This window comes from Oncorhynchus gorbuscha, linkage group LG01, assembly GCF_021184085.1.
Source record: "Oncorhynchus gorbuscha isolate QuinsamMale2020 ecotype Even-year linkage group LG01, OgorEven_v1.0, whole genome shotgun sequence".
NCBI lineage: Eukaryota > Metazoa > Chordata > Actinopteri > Salmoniformes > Salmonidae > Oncorhynchus > Oncorhynchus gorbuscha.
In genome coordinates, this window is record NC_060173.1 from 23,004,294 (window position 1) to 23,026,367 (window position 22,074).

At 45.8% G+C, this 22,074-nt stretch overlaps 1 protein-coding gene across 1 annotated transcript; it reads right to left on the minus strand.

The window, feature by feature from the left end:
• Window positions 1-371: 371 nt before the first annotated feature.
• LOC124034868 (teashirt homolog 3-like) lies at window positions 372-20,746 on the minus strand. Its single transcript, XM_046348280.1, has 2 exons — window positions 20,379-20,746; window positions 372-4,649 (listed from the first exon to the last, which is right to left on the minus strand). Exons 1-2 carry the CDS (start codon window positions 20,416-20,418, stop codon window positions 1,348-1,350), a joined length of 3,342 nt encoding a protein of 1,113 aa, XP_046204236.1. The 5' UTR covers window positions 20,419-20,746; the 3' UTR covers window positions 372-1,347.
• Between the last annotated feature and the right edge of the window lie 1,328 nt (window positions 20,747-22,074).

Below are 22,074 nucleotides of genomic sequence, written 5' to 3' on the forward strand. Positions count from 1 at the left end.
ACCAGTTATGTCCCAGCTCCTGTGTCCCTAGTTGCCTCATGGTAATGACATTGACGCCTGGTGGTAATCAGCCCACTCAGCCTGCTGTTGCGCTCTCCTCCAGTGGCTTGTTTCAGGAACATCTGGTGGTTGACATGCAGCACCTGGCAGACTCCTCAGTGCAACACAGCCTGCTCTTAGCTCGCACATGCAGCTTGGTTGGCCTGCGCAGACAATACAGTCTACTACACAGATCTGAAGGCTCTGCCTGCAGTAACTAACAGCGTTGTTGTGGATGCAGACTCTAGTTTCTGTAGTGTGTTTTGGGACTGGGTAAGAGAAGAAATTAAGGTGTTCAAAGCATTTGTGATATTTGAAGAAACAACAGTTGCGTGAAGCAATTTAAGTCAATTTAATAATAGAAGCAACAGGGCATGAACAACGTTCCATTTGATATATTCTGTTTTATCAAATAACATTTAGAAAACTATTGTGCAAAACATATTCATGTTAGTCTTCTTCAAAGGCTCTGCACCAGTGGATAGTCATAGTCCTCTTAAATGAGGAAATATAACAAGTATGCATAACAGCAAGTGGTAAGCCTATATACTGTATGTACATTTCTACATAGACCTGGATTTTGAGGTCCCCCTGACTTGATGATAAGCAATGTGGCAGATTTGACTGATCTGCAACAAACTGTATATAAAAATCATATAAAATGTGATGTAACAGACTACTTACTATGTTGTCAATTCATTTGGCAAATTCTCAGAAAGAGCACTCCCACATTCTTGCCAGATATCTTACAGTAAAAATGGACCAACTAAAAACTGACGCACCAAATTTGTTTTGAACTGTTAACTTGTCAATGCATACATGCAGTTCAACAAATGTATAGAAACTTCACAAAATAAATACATCGTCATAAAACTGAAATGACTACACTTTCCAAAGGGAGAGTTTACCCAAAACGACTTAAATGTTTCCTAACCTTCAGCGAAGAAAACAAATCTGAAGTGTGTATTGTGGTCCTTCCTGGTCAATAGACAACTTACGGTAAAAGGTAAGGAAACATGGAACTTTGCAATTTGAGCAAACTATCTCTTTGAAAGCTGAATATTCAACATATGAAATGAATGTCTTTTGAAATAGAGGAAAATACAGGTAAGCAAAGGCCATGGAAGTAAATACCATGTGCTGACACTTAACAGTAGTTAATGGCATCATTGTGCATTTTTTGTCACACACTTCATTTGTTTTCTTTTTTCCTTTGTAAATTCTCTTTTTTTTTATACAGCGTATATTCCAGTATGTCCAATGCTGGCAGCACTCAAGTGTTTCTATAATGTAATGACAATTCTACTTCTAGTGTTTCTCCATCTCAGAGACATACAACAGGTGGTCCTCCGGGGACTTCCCGTGGCTCTTGCTGAGGTGGAGCTTGATGGCATGCTTACTGGCAAACTTACGGATACACAGCTGGCACCGGTACACAGTCCCACTGCCCTCCTCCAGTGACTGGGAGGAGGGTGGAGAAGAGAGGAGGAAGGGGTCTGGTTGGGGCAGTTTATCAGACGCAACCTTCAAGGAGTCCTTCAGGGTCTGTTTGGGGGAGAGCTTGGCCAGGTCCTTCAGTCTGAAGCCCAGGTGGGCCTCCAGGTGGCAAATGTAAGCAGTGGGGGTCCGGATCTGTGAAGCACACTCGCTGCAGAAGAACACTGGGTGGCCCGAGTCCAGGTTCTTGAGGAACTTGGTCCGGCCAGTCCTCCTCAGCTGGTACTTGACGTTGGCCAGCCAGTGGCTTATGGTAGTCATGGAAAGGCCAGTGAAGCGGGACACGTGCATCCTCTCCTGGGGGCTCAGGTCAGACATGATGTACTTCCCCTCAGACGTCTGCCTGAGGCTGGAGGAGAACTGGGCCTGCAGGACGATCAGGTGCTGGGGGTTCCAGTTGGACTGACGCCCCTTTCTCTTATTGGCCATGGACCCCTCAGCATCCTCTGCGGTGGTGGAGCCCACCATGTCTGTGACCCGCTCCGTGATCCTGGTCCGTGAGGGAGGCATGGAGATGTGGTGTGTTGATTGTGTCAGGTTCCTCAACATGTCGGAGATGTCCGACAGGGCGTTTTCATGGTGAGGGCTGCTGGATGTGAAGGGAGAGACCACGGTCATTTTAGCAGGGATCACCATTGAGGAAGGGGAGATGGAGGAGGCTGTTGAGGAGGGAGTCAGCGGAGCAGAGCCAATAGAGCCACCTCGATCGCTCTTCCCTTTGGTCAGGTCCATGGGCTGGTCATCACTGGACTGACAGACACTACTATGTGCCACGGGCACTGGGTGTTTTTTGTTGTGCGTGGGGGGAGCGGCCACGGCGGCCCTCTCGGCCATACTCTGGCTCAGCCTGGACATCAGACTGAGAGGGTCCTGGCTGGGCAGGGTGGGCTTGGCTGCTTTCCCCAGGTGGATATTCATCACAGACTGAAGGGCACTTAAAGGGTTAACAAAGGGCTGCTCCAGAGGGTTGTGGCCTGTTATGAAGGCTGTGCTGCAGCTCAAAGCGGAGGCAGGCGATTGGACCATTTCTCTCATGCGCTCTCTCTCGGACGGTGAGACCCTGTCGCTATGGCTACCTCTGTCGCTGCTAGCCAGGGTCACTGACCTCCACTCTCGGGGTGAGTCTGCTCCAGTGGATTCCCACTCCTCACTGCTACAGGGTGAGAGGTTCACCTTTTTCTTGGGGGACAACTCGCTATTTACCCTCCTCTCCACTTTGGCCACTTTCTCTGTCACCTTCTTCACCAGCTCCTCCATGGCCTGGAAGTTGTTGAGGTGGGGGAGGGCAGAGCTCTGACTATCGGGTGAGAAGATCGGGGACTGGGACATGTTGAGGGAGGAAAGCCCCCCCTCCCCTCCATTGAACAGGTACTTGACAGGGGAGCTCTTCTCAGGGCTACCCTGGGGCATATTTAGGGAGTTGGGGAACTGATAGGCGGCGTGGATACTGGGGTATCCCCCCCAGCTGGGGTTACCACTCTGGGCTTTGTTGATCGCAGATGTCACGGTGTTCTCCAGGGACTTGAGGATGTCGAAGCCACCTTTGGGGCTTTCTTTCAGGTCCTCCTCAGTCAGATAGTTATACTTAGTGGATATGTCAAACTTCTCCTCGACATCATCATCGTCCCCGTTCAACACCTGCTTGTCATGGCAAACCATGTCCTGGGTAAACTCTTCCTCCATCTCCTCTTTCTTAATGTCTTTGAGAGGAGGGGAGATAGCCGGGGGTGATACAGCAGAGGGTGGAGGAGGGGAGAATGTAGAAGGAGCTAATGGGATAGATTGAACCTGCTCCTCATTGGTGGGCGTGGCCTGTACAGGGCTGGGGGACGTGGACTCCGGGACTGGCCTACCTCTCTTACTAGGGGGGTTGCCGTTGGTGACCCTGAGGAAGTGACCTGTCACCATCATGTGGGCGGTCAGCTCCTGCAGTGTATTGTGGGAACTCCCGCACTCCATGCACTTGAGGATCTGGGACTTGCGAGATTCGAACTGCCATGCATAGCTGGCGCCATTCTGGTGGCCAAAGCGGTTGTTGGGGGTGATGTAGGGGTTGGAAGCCTTATTGGATGGGATGTTGTGGTCACTACCTACAAAGGCTTTGGGTTTGGGGGTCACCTCTCTTGAGTGTGGGGAGCCAGGGAGGTCCAGGCTCCCAGAGAGTGGGCCTCTCTTCCTTGAGATCATTTTGGCTGCCACAGGGGCCAAGGGTTCCTTCAGAGGCACTTTCTGGTAGTGTTTGGTCTTGATCATGTGAACGCTCAGGTCCTGCAGGGACTCGAAGGAGTGGCCACAGTACATGCACTTCAGCACCTTCGCGGCATCCTCCTTGCCCTCCATCTCCAGCAGGGAGCGCTTGCGAGGCTTGGACCAGCTCCCCCTGGCCCCATTGGCTCCCCTATCGTGATTGTCATCGCGGTAGTGACCCGTATCATTCATGTGCACAGTGAGGTCCACCAGGGTGTCGTAAGCAGCGCTGCAACCCTTGCAGCGAAATTTGCTGGCCCCGGTGAAGATGTTGCCGTACAGTCTGGGGTTCTGCCTGTGGAGCTGCACTGTGCTGAAGATACTGGGCTCTGAGGGAGGAGGGTTGTGGAGGCTCTGAGAGGCCTGCTGCTGCAGGGATTTAGCCACTGCGGACTGGTGCCAGTCATAACTACTGCTGCTGCAGCTACTGCTAGTGCTGCTAGTCCGCGGTGGCTTCTCCACAGGTGTCTGTGTCTGTGTCAGGGTTGAGTTAAAGTTCAGGGGTGACCAATAGGAGTTTGTCAGGAAACTGGAGTAGATTGCCTTCATCTGTTCCAGGGTGTCCTGCGCCAAGGGAGTGTCCAGGCCCGAGGGGGTCCCTACCCTCACCCCTGCGCCATTCAGAGGCTCTTTGGCAGGCCCCTCAGATTTGACTGAGGCGGTCTCAAAGTCTGACAGGGGGTCGCTGGCCTCGCTCACGTGTGATTCACTGTCCATCTCCTGAGCAGAGAGCTCAGCCCCAGCAATGGAGTCCTGGTCACCCAGTGGCTCTTTGGTGAGAAGGTCATTTTCTGAGCACTCTACCTCCTCTGGAAAGTCCACATCCTCTTCTTCCACCTCCTCCTTCATCTCCTCTGGAGAGTAGGCTGGAGGGAAAACAGAAAAGAGAGCGAGTTATATTAAGGCCAGTGAACACAGTGTTAGTAGAACTACTGTAGAGAAAGTTTATCTTCTACAGGTGCCTGAGGTCTCGCAGGAATAAATGAGCCATCTGTGAGGGATCCGAGTTAAAGCCAAGTTGAGAAATGACAGTCATCCCATTTCACCTCATCAACCATTAAGGTGTTATTTTCCTCCAAAGGCAAGCCAGTGTTTATATACTACCCCAGCCACATGTAGAACTTACTGATGCTCCTTTCACCTTTACTTTGTTTATGGCGGGGAAAAAAGTAATCTTGGCAAAAACATAATGTGCCATTTTATTTATCTCAGGGCACAACAGCTTGAAATGAAAGCTGAATCTGAAATTAATGAAGCCCAATCGTGCCGTGGCATTCTCCTCTGGGGTAATAAATGAGTTGGATCAACCTCCATCTGTCAGTTAATATGTGTGACGCCTCTTCATCTGCCTCTGTCTCCTTACATGCACATGCCATCCACATTAACAAGGAAGTTTCACTCATTACTAAAAAAGGGAAGCCAGATTTATGACGATAAGACTATATGGGTCCGCAATAAACCATTTAAAAAGCATTTATGAATTCTGTGTTCACTATTTGTTCATAATTACTCCCACATTAAGAAACTATTTACTAATCATTAGTAAAGCATTTTTGCAGTCCCTAAAGTGAGTGCCATTTATGGTTTATAAATGTTTTGAATGGCCACTAATTTCTCACAAAAAAATGGGCATGCCATTGCTAGACATTCCTGTCAACACAGGGTGATTATACATACATACATACATACATACATACATACATACATACATACATACATACATACATACATACATACATACATACATACATACATACATACATACATACATACATACATACATACATACATACATACATACATACATACATACATACATACATACATACATACATACATACATACATACATACATACATACATACATACATGAATAACTATCTTACTAACATTTACAAATGTGGGAGTAATGCTTATTACATGGTATACACGGTTTGTAAATGTCTTATAAATATTTTATTATGGACCCTTAAAATAAAGTGTTACTGACTAGGTAAATGTTAGAATGACATTTTTCAATGTCATCTAGATTGAAGCCAGTCACAACAGATTATCAAGAGTGAAGTGGATTATGAGTATTGCAGACAGGGCAGGAATGGTTTTTGTAGCAGTCTCCCTGTATGTCCCTAACAGGTGCTGGTGTTAGGCAAACACAGTATCAGGACATCAGAGACATTTCCTCAGAGAGAAAGAGCGGGAGGGAGAAAGACAGAGGGAAGAAGAGTGTGAGGTTGAGGAGGAGACAGCGGCAACACATAAGGGACAGGTCACTTTGCATGTGTGTGCCTTCAGCTCAACTTAGACAGGTGACTTGTTAGTGTGTGTGATGGGTGCTTGGCCCTGACAGATCACAGTGGACACAGACCCCTCCCGCAGTGCCCTCCTCCCATCCTCAGAGATAGACGGTCCCCTGTAGTGACAGACCGCGTCACCAGCCTCCTCCCTGTGCCCCTCCCTTTCTGTCCACTTCATTCTGGACTCAACCCCCCCACCCCCAAAAAACTACATCTCCAAACCAAGGAGCAAAGATACTTGTAACATCTTGTATACTTATGACAGATATAGATGCAGATGAGCATACTGACTCAGCACACACTGATCCACCATCCCAAAGACCCACCAGCACACACACCCATCCAACCAACCACCAACCAGCCATCCACCAGCCCACCCATCCAACCACCCACCAGCCCACCCATCCAACCAACAGCCCACCCATCCATCCAACCAACCGCGGATCCATCCAACTAACCGCCCATCCATCCATCCATCCAACCAACCGCCCATCCAACCAACCGCCCAACCACCCATCCAACCAACCAACCGCCCATCCAACCAACAGCCCATCCAACCAACAGCCCACCCATCCAACAGCCCATCCATCAAACCAACCGCTCATCCATCCAACAGCACATCCAACCACCCACCCAACCAACCACCCACCCATCCAACCAACAGCCCACCCACCCATCCAACCAACAGCCCATCCATCAAACCAACCGCTCATCCATCCAACAGCACATCCAACCACCCGCCCAACCAACCACCCACCCATCCAACCAACAGCCCACCCACCCATCCAACCAACAGCCCATCCATCAAACCAACCGCTCATCCATCCAACAGCACATCCAACCACCCGCCCAACCAACCACCCATCCAACAAACCAACCGCCCATCCATCAAACCAACCGCCCATCCATCCATCCAACCACCCAACCGCCGACCCATCCAACCAACCAACCAACCGCCGACTCATCCAACCAACCAACCAACCGCCGACCCATCCAACCAACCAACCAACCGCCGACCCATCCAACCAACCGCCGACCCATCCAACCAACCAACAGCCCATCCATCCATCCAACCCAGCCCATCCATCCAACCAACAGCCCATCCAACCAACCAACCAACCAACCAACCAACCATCCATCCATCCAACCAACCAACAGCCCATCCATCCATCCACCAACCAACAGCCCATCCATCCAACCAACAGCCCATCCATCCAACCAACAACCCATCCATCCAACCCAACCAATCCAACCAACAGCCCATCCATCCAACCAACAGCCCCGGATCCATCCAACCAACAGCCCGGATCCATCCAACCAACAACCATCCATCCATCCAACCAACCGCCCATCCAACCAACCGCCCATCCAACCATCCAACCAGCCCATCCAACCAACAGCCCATCCATCCAACCAACAACCCATCCATCCAACCAACAGCCCATCCATCCAACCAACAGCCCATCCATCCAACCAACAACCCATCCATCCAACCAACAGCCCATCCATCCAACCAACAACCCATCCATCCAACCAACAACCCATCCATCCAACCAACAGCCCATCCATCCAACCAACAGCCCATCCATCCAACCAACCAACTGCCCATCCATCCAACCAACATCCATCCCAACCAACCAACTGCCCATCCAACAGCCCATCCATCCAACCAACCAACTGCCCATCCATCCAACCAACCAACTGCCCATCCATCCAACCAACCAACTGCCCATCCATCCAACCAACCAACTGCCCATCCATCCAACCAACCAACTGCCCATCCATCCATCCATCCGCCCATCCATCCATCCATCCATCCATCCATCCATCCAACCAACCGCCCATCCAACCAACCGCCCATCCAACCAACAGCCCATCCATCCAACCAACAGCCCATCCATCCAACCAACAGCCCATCCATCCAACCAACAGCCCATCCATCCAACCAACCGCCCATCCAACCAACCAACCGCGCATCCATCCAACAGCCCATCCAACCAACCAACCGCTCATCCATCCAACAGCCCATCCAACAACCAGCAAAACCATCCACCCACCCAGCAAATCCATCCATCCAACAGCCACCCATCCAACCAACCACCAGCCCACCCATCCAACCACCAGCCCACAACCAACCAACCAACCAACCAACCACCAGCCAGCCCATCCAACCAATCCATCCATCCACCAGCCCACCCATCCAACCAACCAACCACCAGCCCACCCATACTATCCACTTCAAATCCAACATCCCCTACACACAAAAACATCCAGTCTAAACAAAAAAAGTAATTGCTGGAATAACTCCCATTTCCAGTGCTAACAGCCAATCTCAGGGCAGGAAGCGGGTGGTGCTGGTCTGATGTGGGCCCTGGGGGTGGTGAGTGTCAGCAGGCAGGCAGCCCCACAGAGGGCCAGTCTAATGGGGACCTGACAGGTGTGGCCTAGTCTCCCATCCTGCCCGTAGATTTGGTTTGTCACTGGGTATCCATTAACTGCCAGTCTCTGCTGATCGCCTGCGACAGCTCTGATCAAAAGATGTCACCGGGCGCCGTGCGCCTGGCAGGGCCTGGCACAGCGCTCGTAAAGAGAGCCAAACAGGCTGTAAATAAGATGACATGATCACTTCCCTGGCCTCCCATGTCCTGGACACAATTATGATAATGTGAAAGGAGGAGGTAAATCGCTCACCGCTCGGCAGGCAAACCGGCAGGGAAGATATCTCGGTCGTTTTTTCCCTCTCCTCTTCCGGATGATGTTTGTGCGAGTGTCTCATTTGAAGGAGGAAATACAGTCAGGATGAGGTAGCTATGTTAATGTATACAGAGCATCTGGTCACAGATGTCAGGTTTAATCACTGAGGTTATGACTCTGGCATTAGCAGGCAGGTTGAACGAGTCCTTAAGTCGCTCTTATAGTCTTGACCTATCATGAACATGTCTCACGTATTTCTTCAAATCTCTGTTCTATCTTTATATGACCACTTTTGGTGAAAGTGAACCAGTCATCTAGCTATTCTTTCTTACTGTTGCATAGAAATAAAATAAAAATATCCCAATTTCAAGGTCCTTAAATTTTTTACAAATGTTTTTTTTAAATACAGACACATACAACCTACTGTAGGTTACTGTTCATAAGTGTGAAGTCTAGACAGCCAAAGAAAGCAAGGCTAAAATGTGGCCCAAAGGGCCTCGCAAAAACAAAACAAAAATGGCCGACCAGCAGTCAACGGTCCCAGGCAATTTAAAATGCCAAACAGCCATTACATCTGAGCACTATCTGTTAATTTGATCCCCAATGACTGATCATCCATCACTGTGGGTGACAACCACCATCCAATTATTCTCCCTGGCTTGACTGACAACAGAGGTGATTTATCACACTAATAGAATATGATGGGTTTTGTGGGTTCATTCTGAGAAACAGAATGGATTATTAAGAAATAAGAATACACCTGGGTGGATAATTAAGATCGCTACACACTCATGGGTTCTTAAAAAGGTTATTTGTGGTGGGGTAGGGTTCTACATGGAAGCTTTGTCATCTGAGGAACCCTTTATGGTTCTAGCTAACACCTGTTTTTTCTAAAGTATCTGGGTGGTGTATTTGCTAATAGTGGTTGTGTGGGCTTCATCATGATTAAATCTGCCAAACGCTGCACTTTGGACTTCGTGTGGGAGAGAGTTTTCACATCTCAGTCACGCTTCACACAGAAATAGCAAGACCAGAACACAGAAATAGCAAGACCAGAAGACACACACACACACACACACACACACACACACACACACACACACACACACACACACACACACACACACACACACACACACACACACACACACACACACACACACACACACACACACACACACACACACACAAATCTTTCACATGTAGAGAAACACATCCTGCACGAACACAAACTCAACCCTACAAATATAGTCTGTGGTCGGTTGCAACACACACACATACAGGCGATGAGAAAAGACAGTGACATCTTTGGCGTGCTCACGGCATTCCTGTGGAGTATCAATTTCATAAACATTTAGGGGCGCAGACGCGGAAGGATAGATCATTTGTAGAAATGCTGCAGAGACATGGGGTAAAAAGCTAGAACAACAGTAAAAGAACCAAAACCAGGCCCTTTCTGACGGTAGATGGTATAATCAAAGCAGAGCATGTCTCAAAGTAAGAGGCACACACCCTAGTTCATCATCAGTAATCATATAGTCACAGTCTGGACGGGAAAGCTTGTTGAGAGAAGGAAGCAAGACACGATTTAGTCTACAACCAGATTTTTGTTGATGTTGAAAGAAAACAAAACATGCAAACTGAAGTTATCAATTTGTAAGAATGGTAAGGGTGTTAAGGATCTCTGTTGCCCCTCAGTCCCCTGCTCCCTCCACAACTAACCTCCTCAGTCATCCTACACAGCTGGGGAAACAGTAGAGCTGGGAGACAAATCACACACACCAAACCGGGGTAAACAGGATGTGTAATCAAGACACTACTACCCAAGTCTGCACTACAACCACTTCATGACATACTGTAACAGCTTACAGCTAGTTACAGGAGCTGAGCAGAGAGCAGCTGAAATGTGGGAGGAGGGAGAAGAGGAGTATTATATTCATTGGTGGTCCAACCACCGCCTAGCCTAGAGCTGCAGACGTAGATCATCATCTAGCATCGCAGCAAAATGTGGGTCATGAATATTCATAGGAAAGGGATGCCATCACTAAATGCTCTCATTCTGCAACTGTACCACATAACAACAACAGCTCCACAGCAAGGAGGCTAGGGTTGTCCGGTTAGAATTGGCTAATGCTAGCTCGAGTTAGGAGTAGCTATTTAAACAAATCCAAACTGTAGATTAATCTATTCTGCACCATATACTGCTTTCAGGGTAACTGGAAAAAGAGGTAGGTGTGAAAAAATAGGTTATTTAAAAAGGGAAAATCTTTTGAGGATCCTGAGGTGGTAAGGAACAACACTCTACGGTAGAGTTATGATTATAGCTAGATCACAGGGAGGGTACTGAGAGCGCAGAGAGTTAAACGGGGCCTCACTACACAGCGGAGTAGTTTCTTATTCCTGATGTGTTCTTTAACTGGGACCTCTTGCCCTTAAAGCAACACAGCCCCTCGGCGGGGGGGGCTTACTGACAGGAAGATGCCTTAAAACACTTAGAACCTCCAGGCAGGAAATCACTTCTGCCTCAATCACACAACCGCAAGCCACTGACTTCCACTAGCTCGTTTCCCAGCAGTCGACTGAGTAGAGGCTTTAGAGGAGGGGAATAATTTCATACAACAACAGCCTTGTTTGGTTCTGTTAAACTGTCCTGAGATTAGTGGGTAAAGGAGGAGAGTATTATACTATGAAATGTCTTTATTCCAATAGCATTTGTCATGCTAGGCTAACCACTCCTTGCTCCAGCAGTGGTGCTCCCCTCGTGGACTCTGTTGCTAGGAAGGAGGAAGCAGGATGAGGTGAAATGACACTCACCGTCAGAACAAATAGGCTACAGGTGTCATAAGTCATACCCTCAAGAGAAAGATTTACTATATGTAGGCATGGGAATTGCCAGGGACCGATACGATACTATCACGATACCTAGGTGCTATCACGATATGTATACTATCACGATATGTATTGCGATTCTCATGATTCTATATGTATTGCGATTCAATACTGCAATCTTATTGTGATCGGATGTTCCAAACATATTGCTCATGTAAGTCGCTCTGGATAAGAGCGTCTGCTAAATGACTTAAATGTAAATGTAAAATTAGTTTTGATCAGTCAGAAATAATAATAATAATAATAATAATAAAAATAAAAGTGCTGAAAACAGCTTGGCTCACCATTTAAAAAGGAGAAGAAAAAAAAATCCTGTGTTTTTCATCCTATAGTTTTGGCACATGTACAGCAGACTAGCGCTAGCTACCACTACCTAGCAGTTATTATTGTCATTTTACAAATCGATACTTGGAAGTCAAAGTATCTATACAATATCGTCCAAAATAATTTGCCGATATCTAACTATAGATTTTTTCCCCCATCACTACTAATATGTGCCTGCGCCTGGTCGCTCAGAAAGAGATGCTCACGACAGTGTATTGTAACTGTACATCTCTGTTCCTATTTTTTAGCCCCTAATGAACGAGGTAATACACATTGTCCGCTGATTGTAGTGCAGGATGTGTACTCTGGGAGAGGGGGGAAAAAAATCAGATATCCCTCCTGCTCCAGGCAAGCCTTAGGGCTGTACCATGTCAAAGCAGGGGAAGAGAGAGAGAGGCTGAGCAGGCATATATATTCAACTGTACTGTGTTCCCAGAAAGCTGCATTGTTGTTTTATGACTGTACCTCCAACAGGCAGCTGTATATACAGACCTGAGCTATATTGGTTTCAAACGGGTCCAGTTAAAACATTACAATCTTCCACACACAATAAGACTGGAAGGAGAGAGAGACCGTTTCAGATGTTCTCGCCCTGTCAAAGTGTTTAGAACTAGACCCAGTCACAATAACTGATGGATAAATGGAAACAAACAAATTAACACCACATAAACAGCTTACACAGGTTCAGAATCAAGTGGCAATGGGTTCACAAGTTCAAACATCAGAGTGGAAGAATTCTACCTAACGGGAAAGCTGTGCTCTCAGATCTACCCCAAACCTATCAGCCAAGACCAAGCACTATAACATAGGGTCACATATTATCCAGTACTTGTAGAGTTTTCTACCCATATCACCCAGTTATTCCTTTCAGCTCTACATCAATCATATATCCTTCAAGATCAACCATGTATGATAGGATGATACATTATCCACTCCAGTACACTTGTCTTACAGTTGCTCTACCCACATAACCCCTACTTCCTTGTATTTGTTCTCATCGCTCTTGTCCACCCCACTATAGCTAGGTCATAGGTCATTTGTTAACTGCTCTTTAGATGAATGTTCTGATGGTGTGACTCCAGCACAGGTCACTTGTCTCTGACTTAGCCTGTACCTAAGCATCTGCCAGGACATAGGGCCAACTTCGCTCCCAACAAACAGCTGTTGCGATGATCGCCTAGCAACGAGGTGGTGATGGACGACTCTAAGATGGATGCCCACCATAAATCACGCAACACCAGTGTGTGTGTGTGGGGGGAGAGAAGAGATTGAAACTAAAGAAAGACTGACAAAAACAAAATAACCTTTTCTCTCTTTGTGGAAGAGAATGGAAGAGGTAGTGGTGCTGGCCTTGCCTTGACCTCTTAATGGAGCTCTTATTGGTGATAGTGGTGTAACTGCACCGCCTGACGACCTCCTCAGGAAAGAGTCAAAAAGGGTTTTGGTCTGACACCTAATGCATAGTATTTCTAATCTATGCTACACTATCAACTGACTGATTATACATTAAAACGAAACATCACTATTTTTTTCCGTCTAGGAAGAAAAAGACAATTTCACTCACGAAATGCTTTGCAAGCACATTGTTCGCTTAAAAGACTGGGATCTACTCTTTCAAAAGGGAAGAACCCACCCGGCAAAGCAAAGAAACCTGGGTAGTGTAGTTGAAGGATAAACATCATATCATCCACTATAGCTGGGCCATCTGATTCGGCCCAACTGCTGTGGCACGGGTGTCTAGTTACACTCAGGCAGAGAGCATGGTCATCCATCACACAGTGAGTGTCTGTCTAAGGCTTTCCACCCTGCCTCTGCTCGTCCTGCTCTCCAGTTACAGCCCTACACGGCCAGCCTAAATAATATTCTCCATGATAAATGGCACTATAAGCCTGGGATCCATCATTAATCTGCCTTTTAAAGAAGCATCCCCAGTTAGGACCACAGGAGAGCAGAGCAGCTTGGGTTCATTTTGAGGCCAGCATGAGTGATACCCGTCAGCCTGCTCATCAGGGAGTTAGGCTACAGATACACCATCTCCCTCTCTCACGCACAGCCACAGATATACACACATACTCCCATTACACACAGCACACATTACACAAGGTGTAATTACACACAGATAACACACATATCCAAGAACCAGATATTGTTCAGGTTTGTACAAACATCCAGAGATCGTCATGGAAAAACATTGTCACTCATCAAAACATAAATCATGTAACCCCATCCTCTGTCATCCAAAAACACCTCCGTGTCCTCCTCCCCCATCCCCTCTAGTGCTTTGTACAGTCCCACACTGTTGTGAAAATTTTTAAAAAGTGCTCTCTTCTGTCTCTTTCCTTCTTGCTCCTCCCTTTCTCACTACTCACCCTTCCCCTCTTTCTCCATTCCTTCTTTCTTTTTGTCTCTCTCAGTCCTCTCTGTCTATTTCTCTCCCCTTTCATTATCTCCCTCACCCCCTCCCTGTGTGTCTGCTAAAGCCAGTATGATAAATGACACACGTCAGTTTGTCAGGAGCGAAGGGTGGGCCAGTGATAAATGACCCTGTTGAAAAGGAAAATGGGCTTTTTGGCATGGCCAGGCTATTCTCCTCCTGGATTCGGTTTCAGGACCCCTGAAGACCAGAGCGGGCTCAGTTTCCTGAAAAGAGCACACATCCCACTAGGCTCTGACGCGTTACCCCCCCGGGGGGGGGGGGGTTGAGTGAGCAAACCTGCTCCAATTGTCACCATAGCACAGATGCATCTATAACAATATAACAACAAACGGTGGGACGTTTTTTAATAAAGTACCTACGTAGACCTACTCCAGTCCAGACAGAGGTCTCTGACATACAGATGAGGATGGTGAAAGTTTTTTTTATAAAGTACCTACGTAGGCCTACTCCAGTCCAGACTGAGGTCTCTGACATACAGATGAGGATGGTGAAAGGTTTTTTTATAAAGTACCTACGTAGGCCTACTCCAGTCCAGACTGAGGTCTCTGACATACAGATGAGGATGGTGAAAGGTTTTTTATAAAGTACCTACGTAGGCCTACTCCAGTCCAGACTGAGGTCTCTGACATACAGATGAGGATGGTGAAAGGTTTTTTATAAAGTACCTACGTAGGCCTACTCCAGTCCAGACTGAGGTCTCTGACATACAGATGAGGATGGTGAAAGGTTTTTTATAAAGTACCTACGTAGGCCTACTCCAGTCCAGACTGAGGTCTCTGACATACAGATGAGGATGGTGAAAGGTTTTTTATAAAGTACCTACGTAGGCCTACTCCAGTCCAGACTGAGGTCTCTGACATACAGATGAGGATGGTGAAAGTTGTTTATTTCTGTGACAAGGTTTGCTTTTCTTTTCTGGAACCCGGCCCTATGGTCTGACATATGTCAAGTGGGGTTTAAAAGGGAGAGGAGCCCGTTCCACCGCTCCTCCCTCTTTCACTGGCAGTTCAGGGTGGCATTGTTATCATTACACTGGGTGGATTTATGGAGTCAGGCCCTATGGCAAAAACAAAAAGGCATCTGTCAATACCAGTGGGAAGCACTCTGTCACCCACCCCTCCATGGCCTGGCAGACAGGCGTGGAGCACTCATTAGGTATGCACTTATCAGACACATAGATCACAGACATGACTCAACCTCGCCGGAATCTAACCACAGTAACGTTCATTAGCAATGGGCTGAGTGGTGTAAAAAACAAGACTTCCTCAAGACTCGGACCTGCACCGTCTAGCCCTATCTATTGTTTAGATATCTATTGTTTAGATAGGGCTCCCCATTCCCATAATGACATATACAGAACACACACATAAACAACACCCAGTCCATTTTATGTTTTGTTTTGTTTTGGTGTGATTTCCAATCCAGACACTATATACATGTGTCTGTCTACAATAGCTGTTGGTCTCTGTAATCCATATGTCTCTAAGCAAGTTTGTAAGTGAGCGCACGATTTTTCAATTTCAATGTACATTTTAGTTATTTGTGTAATGTGCGCTAATGATAATCTACAGTATCTGAGCACATTTCTGTCTAAGTATAAGAGATTCTGCAATGACGACAATGGTTGAGTGACGATGAGGATGGGGTGAGGAGGAGGAGGCATGAGGGGGGAGGAGCGAGAGAAGAGGGATAGAGGGTGAAAAGGGTTCAGAGAAACCATGGCCTATGACTAGAGGTCGACTGATTATGATTTTTCAACGCCAATACCGATTATTGGAGGACCAAAAAAAGACAATACCAATTAATTTTATTTGTAATAATGACAATTACAACAATACTGAATGAACACTTATTTTAACTTAATATAATACATCAATAAAAATCTATTTAGCCTCAAATAAATAATGAAACATGTTCAATTTGGTTTAAATAATGCAAAAACAAAGTGTTGGAGAAGTAAAAGTGCAATATGTGCCATGTAAAAAAGCTAACGTTTGAGTTCCTTGCTCAGAACATGAGAACATATGAAAATTGGTGGTTATTTTTAACATGAGACTTTAATATTCCAAGGTAAGAGGTTTTAGGTTGTAGTTAATATAGTATTTTTATAGGACTATTTCTCTCTATACCATTTGTATTTCATATACCTTTGACTATTGGATGTTCTTATAGGCACTTTAGTATTGCCAGTGTAACAATATGGCTTCCGTCCCTCTCCTTGCCCCTACCTGGGCTCGAACCAGGAACACATCGACAACAGCCACACTCGAAGCAGCGTTACCCATCGCTCCACAAAAGCCACGGCCCTTGCAGAGCAAGGGGAACAACCACTCCAAGTCTCAGAGTGAGTGACGTTTGAAACGCTATTAGCACGCACCCCACTAACTAGCTAGCCATTTCACATCAGTTACACTAGCCATTAAGCTGATAGGCTTGAAGTCATAAACAGTGCTGTGCTTGCGAAGAGCTGCTGGCAAAACGTATGAAAGTGCTGTTTGAATGAATGCTTACGAGCCTGCTGCTGCCTACCATCACGCAGTCAAACTGCTCTATCAAATCATAGACTTAATTATAACACAACACACAGAAATACGAGCCTTTGGTCATTAATATGGTCGAACCCGTAAACTATCATTTCGAAAACAAAATGTTTATTATTTCAGTTAAATACGGAACCGTTCGGTATTTTTTCTAAAGGGTGGTATCCCTAAGTCTAAATATTCTTGTTATATTGCACAACCTTCCATGTTATGTCATAATTATGTAAAATTCTGGCAAATTAGTTCACAACGAGCCAGGCTGCCCAAACTGTTGCATATACTCTGACTCTGCGTGCAATGAACGCAAGAGAAGTGACAATTTCAGCTGGTTAATATTGCCTGCTAACCTGGATTTCTTTTAGCTAAATATGCAGGTTTAAAAATATATACTTCTGTGTATTGATTTTAAAGGCATTGGTGTTTATGGTTAGGTACACTTTGGAGCAACGATACGCACCGCATTGATTATATGCAACGCAGGACACGCTAGATAAACAAGTAATATCATCAACCATGTGTAGTTATAACTAGTAATTATGATTGATTGATTGTTTTTTATAAGATAAGTTTAATGCTAGCTAGCAACTTACCTTGGCTTCTACTGCATTCTCGTAACAGGCAGGCTCCTCGTGGAGTGCAATGAGAGGCAGGTGGTTAGAGCGTTGGACTAGTTAACTGTAAGGTTGCAAGATTGGATCCCCCGAGCTGACAAGTTGAAAATCTGTCGTTCTGCCCCTTAACATGGCAGTTAACCCACCCAGGCCGTCATTGGAAATAAGAATGTGTTCTTAACTGACTTGCCTAGTTAATAAAAAATATAAAAAATATTTAAAAAAATACATTAAAAAAAATATATATATATAGGCGCCCCAAAAAAACGATTTCTGATTGTTATGAAAATGTGAAAAATCGGCCCTAATTAAATCGGCCATTCCAATTAATCAGTCGACCTCTAACTATGACTGACCCTCCTCACTGCAGACTTTATGGCTGCCATTCCTTTCATTACCCCTGCCATCCAAACTGCACACAAGACTGATTGCTGCCACTCTGGCACAGCTGACCTGGAAGCTATAGGCCTGACCCTGCAGAAACAGGAGACCTCTAGCCATAGAGCCCAGTCTAAACCAAAACCCCACCTCCTGTCGCTAGCTCTGCTCACACACGACTGGAGCACAGGCCGGATTTGAGCAATGGCCTGGATTTCACTACGCTGGCCTGAGTATGAGACTCGATACCTGGCTGGGACAGTAACTCTCACATCCATAGAAACACCCACACACACCAAATATAGCCACTAACTGTGAGGAGGCTAACCTAGGGGCCATTCTGTTAGGCTCCAGTGACTACACAGAGTACACTCACAACAATGCTTTAAAAGCAAAAAGCATAGCCCCTGGGCCTATAGTCTAAGCCAATCACAAGCCATCTTAATGCATCCCAAGTTTCCTCCCCAGCTGTTTGAGTTTCTCCTGTTAGGCTGTCTTCAGAGCACTCAACCTGACCCATGCAGGTACACTGGACCATTTGTCACCTGCAGCGGAACATTGAGTTACAGCACGACCAAATGTGAGTTCTGCGCCGGGAACCGAGGCACTGTAATATCAACTTGATTACATCAAAGTGGTGGCAAACCTAGTTGGTTGGGGCCGGGCACACCAAGGCTTGTCATCTCCAATCATTAAGCCCGTCAAGACTCCATCAGTCCTTCCAACTAATTAGGTTAACTCTAATTAAGCTAGCGAAATAACTTAGCTTTTTCTACCAGCCAAGAACAAGGCAGAGAGAAAAGTGGGGCCGAGAAAGGAGTGGGGTAGAGAGAGAGAGAGAGAGAGAGAGAGAGAGAGAGAGAGAGAGAGGTTTTTCATGGAAGTCTCAGGTTGCTTTGGGCCGGCTCTCTCCCGAAGTCCCTAATCAAGACCCACCATCGGTCATCCTTTTCTCTCTCCATCCCCATTTTCTGTGCTGCAATCAATTCATCATCACCCTTTGTGTGCAACCGGACAGTTGACAACTTTATAACTTGCAGCTGCAAGGGACCCACTGACTAAGAGGTTAAAAAAACAAAGAGAATCAATGGGTGAATGAATGAACAAAGAAATAAAATAAAGTTTCCTAACATTTCCACAACTAACACAGAATGGGTCTATATTACAACATGCCATGATCCTGTGTCAGAGACAACAATACAAGCAGATAGGAAAGAAAAAAAGGAGAAACAAGATATTCCACTGATCTCAAATCAGAAAGCTTTCAGTCATTCTTTATGTGCTCCCCCCAACCTCTCTCTCGCTGGGAGAGATTGAGGGTGTACATTAGGCAGGGGCATTCTGATGAAATAAAAGCCCGGGCCAGCGTATGGCTAAACAGAATGGGAGCACTCACTCAGCCTGTCTCTGATTGACCATTAAAGCCATTGATGAATGGGGCTGTCAGAGGAGAGAATTAAATCAAACATGAAACAAAGCCGTCCTGACGGCCAGTCTGACAGAGCAAACCATTCCTCCCTTCCATTACATAGCACACGTCTCCTTTTACAACCCCCCCCCAGTGTGTGTGTGTGTGTGTGTGTGTGGTAGGCAATGTGTGTGTGTGTGTGTGTGTGTGTGTTATAGAGCCAGTGATGTCTGACTGTGAAACCACTTTACCCCTTTGCTTTTTCGTGAGTCACTTGACCATTGCAGAGGAGAGGGAGGAAAAAGTACACAATGCTTTCAAAGTGGTTTTAATGTGACGTCAAGGGGCAGCATCACATGGTGGAGTGAATTCCTGATGTAGATCGGGAAGGAACAGATCAAAGCCGGATGACAGCCAATCAATCAACCGTCAAATCAGACATGGCAACTGTCGATTATAGCTTCTTCCAGTCCACATAATCCCTTTGTCTGTACCCAATTGTTTATTTTATCCAAAAAAAAGAGAGGTCATTCTTCCACCTCCCAATTCCAAAGTTAGCCGCTTGGCTCAAATGTTCACAAAGACCCTACTACAGAGACAGCAGGCACCGCCTTGGGCATTCCGTTATAGCAGACTGAGTACCGTTTCCCCATATTCTAATTCCTCCACCACGGTAAGTTAACGTTTACCGGGAAAGTCAGCTATCCATGGGAACAATGGGAAGAGGAAAGTTGACTGTAGCTATGGGATGTGAGTGCTACTGAGAAAAATAGTATGGCTACTTTGTAACATGGGGAAACAAATGGCAACATTCGAGAGATAGTTACAGTAGCGTGCTACTCCTGGGATAGTAGGCTCGCATTAGTGTTACAAATCAAGTTAGCCTATACATCGAGTGAAAGCACTAGCAATCCTATGAAAAAAAAATACTGGAAACGGAAATCCAGAGGTTTGAGAACAAATCTTTCAGCTACTATAACTACATATAAAAAACCATTCCCGTCGTAGTAGCCTACGTACCTGCAGCGCGCTTGGGCGCTTCTTGCTTCCTCCGCGGCATGTTTGGTTTCCCAAAGAAGAGTTATCTTTGGCCTCACAGAATCAGAGCTACTCCACTACACAACGATTACGCCTTCATACACGAAACCGTGAGTGTTATCCGTAAAAAAAAGCTAAAAGCATTGTTTTTCCCAATAGCACAGAAAAACGAAGCAAGTCGGGAAAAAACTGCGAATTATCTGTCTTTCGTCCCCCTATGCGCGACCACAGGTAATGATCAACAGCGTTAAACGCGATCACCTCGGATCCTCGCTTGTCGAGGCAACAGGCAAACTTCAGCGAAAGCGAGACGATAGCGTCATTCAAAGCATGAGACTGGGCAAACCCACTTTACACCTCGAGAGGGGAGGGACATTATAACACGAGCATGTCTGTCTTATTCTCTTTACTGTCAATAACGTTACGTATGTTGACAGTGGGAACACGACTAGTAATTAGAACAGTTTATGTTTTGATAGGGACATAATTTTAGTTTAGTCTACATTAGGCCTATACCTTCATGATCACGATTCTGGACGGTTCTGATTTAGAATAAGATGACAACTATAAATACCTAGGTGTCTGGTTAGACTGTAAAATCTCCTTCCAGACCCACATTAAGCATCTCTAAACCAAAATTAAATCTAGAATCGGCTTCCTATTTCGCAACAAAGAATCCTTAACTCATGCTGCCAAACATACCCTAGTAAAACTGACTATCCTTGACTTCGGGGATGTCATTTACAAAATAGCCTCCAAAACTCTAGCAAATGGGATGTAGTTCATCACAGTGCCATCCGTTTTGTCACCAAAGCCACATATACTACCCACCACAGCGACCTGTATGCTCTCGTTGGCTGGCCCTAGCTTCAAATTCATAGCCAGACCCACTGGCTCCAGGTCATCAAGTCTTTGCTAGGTAAAAATCACTGAAGCTGGAGACTTATATCTCCCTCACTAACTTTAAGCATCAGCTGTCAGAGCATCTTACTGATCTTTGAACCTGTACATAGCCCATCTGTAAATAGCCCACCCAGCTACCTCATCCCTGTATTGTTTTTTTCTTCTTTCCTTTGCACCCCAGTATCTCTACTTGCACATTCATCTTCTGCACATCTATCACTCCAGTGTTTTGCTAAATTGTAATTATTTTGCCACTATGGCCTATTTATTGCCTTCACTCCCTAATCTTACTACATTTGCACACAATGTATATAAACTTTTCTATTGTGTTATTGACTGTACGTTTGTTTATCCCATGTGTAGCTCTGTGTTGTTGTTTGTGTCGCACTGCTTTGCTCTATCTTGGCCAGGTCGCAGTTGTAAATGAGAACTTGTTCTCAACTGGCCTACCTGGTTAAATAAAGGTGAAATAAAAAAATTCAATACAAATTAAAGTTTACAATGTTCTTTACACTTGACCATAACTCTCAGTTCCATTACACATAAATCATTGGATGAAGTTTTGTGAAGAGCCGCGACGTTAGCCTATGGTTTTGGAAATATAAGGACTTTATCTTTCATGTCAGTGAGATAATACAAAAATATATATATATTTTAAATTGATACACCTTTTATAGGGTTAGGGTTCCCACATTGCCACATATTTTCATGTTACATTGATTGTTTACAGAAAACAGATGGGAGACAATAGTGGACCGACTTGTGCTAATTAGCT

Bases quoted from the DNA above. Each gene is read 5' to 3' on its own strand.
- LOC124034868 (XM_046348280.1), bottom strand. From the start codon at position 20,418: ATGCCGCGGAGGAAGCAAGAAGCGCCCAAGCGCGCTGCAG. The intron at 4,650-20,378 runs GTACGTAGGCTA...TTTTCCCTCCAG, and splicing joins AGCGCCCAAGCGCGCTGCAG to CCTACTCTCCAGAGGAGATG.